Raw genomic sequence first — 5,247 nt, 5'->3', positions numbered from 1 at the left:
AACTGCCTAATATGGATAACGAAAATATATCGAACCATAGAACGTTCTAACAAAACGAATAGGATTTAGTGACAAGGGCTTTAAAAGTTATGCCTCAGTTCGAATGAAATAATCGTTGTAGTGAAAGAGATCTGACTGTTTATCTAATTATATATAATAGCTATGTGAATGCTTAAAAATGAGCTCAAACTGAACCTTTAAAGCTTCATGACAAAACTAATATTCTGCCAATGGTTAAAAACAAAAGTACCTAAACTCCATAAAATGAAAGAAGAAAGCAAGAAGCGCTTGCACAAATACAGTTAATTACCAATTTTTTATTAACTTTATTTTTTAAATAGAAAAATTTACATAATACAATTAAAACATTTAGTTTATTTAGCTGAAATATCAAACGAAAGTTTAGATATTTAATTGGTCACATAAATTGAAGTTTAGGATTGTGAAGTTGGGATTAAGACGGTTGATAGTCACTCTTCGCTGATGTTTTTAAACCGTGATGTCAAGATTAATGTGAATGTCTACCAGAAAAAAGTTTCGGTTTATATTGTGAACGTTTCAATAAAATTGGAATTTTATTTAGACCAGAATGTTAATGAAGTTCGCAATAGTATTTTTGATTTTCAAACAAAAATATTATCATGTATTAAAAACGATTATATATCTGAAGCTAAGTATTTTACAAGTAAGTTTTTTTTTTGTGCGAAATCAAGATCGCCATTTTCGATTTTCAAGAAGAAAAAGTGCTATTATATTGCTAATATGTGCTGTCATCTGTCGTATTAAAATATTTAGTCCCATAAAAAGTAGTGCTGTTTTCATATATGTCATATAAAATGATTATAGTCTTGGTAATACGAATTTTACAAAACGATCCTATTTTGGGTGCTAAGTTAACATCGTCATTTTGGATTTTCAATTAAAGAAATTGTGCTATAGCATGCCCAAATCATACTACAATGTCTCACATTTACGGTTATCAAAAGCACATACGCTTGATTTTTCGAAGTGCGGTATTTTACCAACGAGTGTCAACGCTTGGAGAAAGTGAAGAACAAGTGGGAATTTCGTAGGTTCATATTCTTGAACTATGAAAATCGTTCTTGCGCTAGAGATACAGACAAGCTTAGTAAAAATTCAAATATTAAATTCAAAAAAATTCTTTGAAATTTAATATGTTTTTTCAACAGAATTCAATTTCAAATTAAAAAAGACAATTGTATGAAAATTTGCTGTTCAATTGGTTCGAAATTTTTCTATGATATTTTTTCTAAATTTTAAAAAATTATTTAGAAAACTATTTTGTTTACTTAATTGTCATCATTAATATTAAATTAAATCAACGATTTTTGATATATATACATATATTTTTATATTTTTTCGTTGGTAATATAATTAATATTATTACTAAGTTTTTATTTTTATCACTATTAATTTATCAGTTTTTGTTACAGGTTTCTTAACTTATTTTTACAATTTAATATTAAACATTTTTATTATAAGTTATTAGTGGGTTATTAGTCGTCAAAAGCTGATCAGATTTTGAGGCCACTTGAAGAAAATAATATTTATCAAGCATTTGTTATCGATAAAGTATAAATTTCCGGGTTTTTTTTTGACGAATTTCCGTTCGCTCAATAATGTCATATAAATTGGTCTATAATTTTTATTTGTATCGTTTTATATATATATTATTTTTTCTTCTTTTTTTATTGCATCTTTTTTTTGTATCTTTTTCTTATTATTTATATATTTTGGGTCTTAATTTCATCTGAACTTGCCACTTAAGCAAAACAATTATTTAATTTCTTCCTCCTAAATTTTTTAATTCCTTCTTCCTGTTCTTTCTTTTATGTTTTTTCTTTTCTACATATTTTTTTCTTTATATTTTGGTTCAAGTTTTATTTTTCTTTACTTTATTTTTCCCTATATTTGTCCTTTATGTATAGACCAGAATAGCAATTACATTTTTTTTGAATGTCCGTTGACTCGAATCGGGTATAATAGTTAGTCGTATACGACTCCTCTAATTTAGTTTAACTACAATATTATTGTTGTTTTTTGTTTTCGTTTTTCTTTTGTTATTTCCTCTCCTTTTTATTGCATACTCTCAGTTTATTTTTAGACCTAAAATTTTTTTTCTATACTATTTACTTTTATTCACCCACTCTCAGTTTCCCTATCAAAAGATTTGTTGAATTTCTGAATTTTGAGGCTGTGGCTGTGTTGAATTACGGCCGATTATATGCGAGCATAAATAAAAGTTTTTTTTCTTTATAAAGAAAACTTTAAGCAGTTGTAGACATAAAACAATAAAAAAAAACGTTTAAGACATACTTTAAAGACAACAAAAATTTATTTTAAAAATATATTTACGTGAATTTGAATCAAACTTTAATTTAAAATTTATTTAAATTATTTTTTAATTGAATATTAAAATTATTATAAAGTAAACATATGAGTATAATTAAATTAATCGAATTAGAAATTTTATATACATGATATTGATAATATTATGATTTACAAACCTATAATAATTTATTATATTATTCATATTCAATTTTCAATGATAATTTAAATTAACATAAAAAAAATAAATATACAAATATGAAAAAATTGATATAATCAGAATATTATATATTTGATATTATTAATTTAAATTATTCATACACACGTAATAATATATTATTCATATTCACAAGCATATTTTATTAAAATATTAAATAATAACATAACTATATGAACATACAGTCATTAAAATTTGTGAGGTAGAATTAAAATAAATTAAAATAAATAAATAATAAATAAAACATAAATAAAATAAAATAAATAATATTTTCAAAATTATGTGCAAAAAGAAATTAAATCAGGCATTCAAAATAATTTTATTCCTGAATAAAATATATAAAAAAATATACTTTTTTATTAATATGTACTGCATACAAATAGTTACATCGCTAATCAATAATTGGCTTCTCTGATTCCTTAATTGAGTTTCTTTCTAATCAATGCATCCTACAAACATTGATATCATGGTTTGATATCAATGACTAGCTCACAAAATTTTAATTTTCAATAATTCACTTAAATCTTTTACTAATTTCCACTATTTATTTAAATAAATGTTTTTTTACAAACTTCTATTGTGCACAAAACAACATAGTTTTTGCTGCAAATTTGTAAATTTTTTTTGTACATATTTTTTACATTTTCATTGCAGTTTTTTGTTCTTTTATGCTACTTAACTGAACTTAATCTTAATCAATGAACAAACAATGAATTCACTATTACAAGTAATGAGCTCGGTAAACGAGTAGTGGAGTAACAGTATAACATGGAATTTGACTATATTTATATGCTATCAAATTTCTTATGAATTGAAGAAAGCTCACTTTAGCATTGGCAATATTCTGCAATTGCTTTTATTTACACCAATTAGATCGTAGCATTTTGATTGGTTTATTTTAAAAATATAAACAAAATTATTTAGACATAGGGACATAATTATATTAATAATATTTAAAAAAAAGTTATTTCTGAAATTTAATCAAAAGTTTTTGTATAATGTTACGTAAAAGCGCAAAAGTATTTAAAAAAAATTGTATCTATCAGTTAGCTGAGGCAATTTTATTTCACATGTCGATAGAATTAGGTATGCTTACAGTCTAGAGTAATCGAAAGCATTTTTAATAATAATAAGACTCTAACAAGGGTAATAAGTTAATGATTGAAAATATACAAAAATTAATTTTTCATTACGCTTAAAAATTTCGTTACAAGATCTATTGAAATCTATATTGCAAACGTCATATATTTTCGTTTCTGTTCGATATATTAGATGAATATGTGTTAAAATATTAAAAGATTTACAATAACTATGTATACAATCCCACTAAACAGTGTTTTGATATAGTTTAAATTCACCAACTCTAATTTGGTATATATGAAAAAAGTCTCGAAGAATGTAAGGACGAAACTAAATAAAGATATTAATACTAGAAAAGTCATTGCTAATAACGATGAAAGTGTAAAATCAGCTAATAAAATAGTGCAAGATAATTAAATGCACAGATTAAGGAGTTATTGTAAGTTGAAATGAGTGAACGTTTTTCTAACGACTATTTTAAAGAATAGGAGCAAGGCAATTATAGAATTTGTTCTGCTGAAGTTTAGAATCAATAACAACTATTAACGAATTTCATAAACAAAAGTCGCCCTACTGGCATAACGACTAGATCCGTGCCTTACTAATCTTTTCTAAAAAAGATATCTCGTCTTTGATGATCGACAAAGAAATTAGAAAACACAGACGATTTTTCATAGAATGATTATAAAAAATGTTATGTAAGAAAAAACCTTCATCTTCGTATACATAAATTTATACACATAAAACTTTCTGATTTTACGAATAAATGTTTTATGGATAAATGTCGATATTTGCAATAAATCAGATTATAATCAATGTAATGAATACCATTTAACGACATATATTGCAAAATTAAATTTAAAAAATTGACTATATATTCCATTTCTCTCTCACTTCTCTTTCACTTATCTCTATCATTTATTTCGTTTAACGACAAAATATATATTTGAAAAAGCATTCCACACGTAAAACGGATTCTTACTGTAGCTTATAGACTATAGCGAAAAGAATTCGCTATTTCGATATTGATTAAAATATGATATAATTTTAATATAATATTTATGACAAAACTACATTTGCGAAGCGAATAAGGAGCAGTCATTCTGGTTTTCTCCAGTCAAAGATATTATAAATCTATAAGGTAATTATTGCTAAAATTATTTTAAACTTAAAAAGAAAACAAAAACCTACACTAAGCCATTAAGAGCCCACTATAAACTCAAATCGAGTACTATCTAAGGAAGGCAGATTATGATAATATTCAATCTTTTTCGCCACTATCATGAATATTAGGAAGATTATGTTCTCGGCACAGAACATACTACAGCTGAACATAACTCCAATTTTTAAGAGTTTGGGTTTTTAATCCTTGACGCATTCGAAAGCATTGAACTTACAAGATAAGTTAGAATGCAAAACTGTTCAAACTATATTTTTAAATTGTAGTGAATTTATGTGCTAACGCATATATATCTAATAATAGATATTTTAAAGGATTTTTAAATCAAAACTTTGGTTCAAGCAGTCGAACCACTACTATTGTTGATACAATACCACTATTAACCACATTCATTTTAAGTTGCATTATTGGATTCAAAATA

At 24.7% G+C, this 5,247-nt stretch overlaps 1 protein-coding gene across 1 annotated transcript in view; it reads left to right on the top strand.

Annotated features, from left to right (window-relative positions):
• The first annotated feature begins 959 nt into the window (after positions 1 to 959).
• LOC119675868 (nicotinamidase-like) overlaps positions 960 to 5,247 on the top strand; it is a 9,136-nt gene continuing 4,848 nt past the window's right edge. The window contains exon 1 of the mRNA XM_038087086.1: positions 960 to 1,069. Coding sequence (XP_037943014.1) covers positions 960 to 1,069 — 110 coding nt within the window. The remainder of the gene's footprint in view (positions 1,070 to 5,247) is intronic.

This window comes from Teleopsis dalmanni, chromosome 2 (assembly GCF_002237135.1).
Source record: "Teleopsis dalmanni isolate 2A chromosome 2, ASM223713v2, whole genome shotgun sequence".
NCBI lineage: Eukaryota > Metazoa > Arthropoda > Insecta > Diptera > Diopsidae > Teleopsis > Teleopsis dalmanni.
The sequence above is the reverse complement of the archived record's forward strand: the minus strand, read 5'-3'. Positions and strand labels throughout refer to the sequence as shown.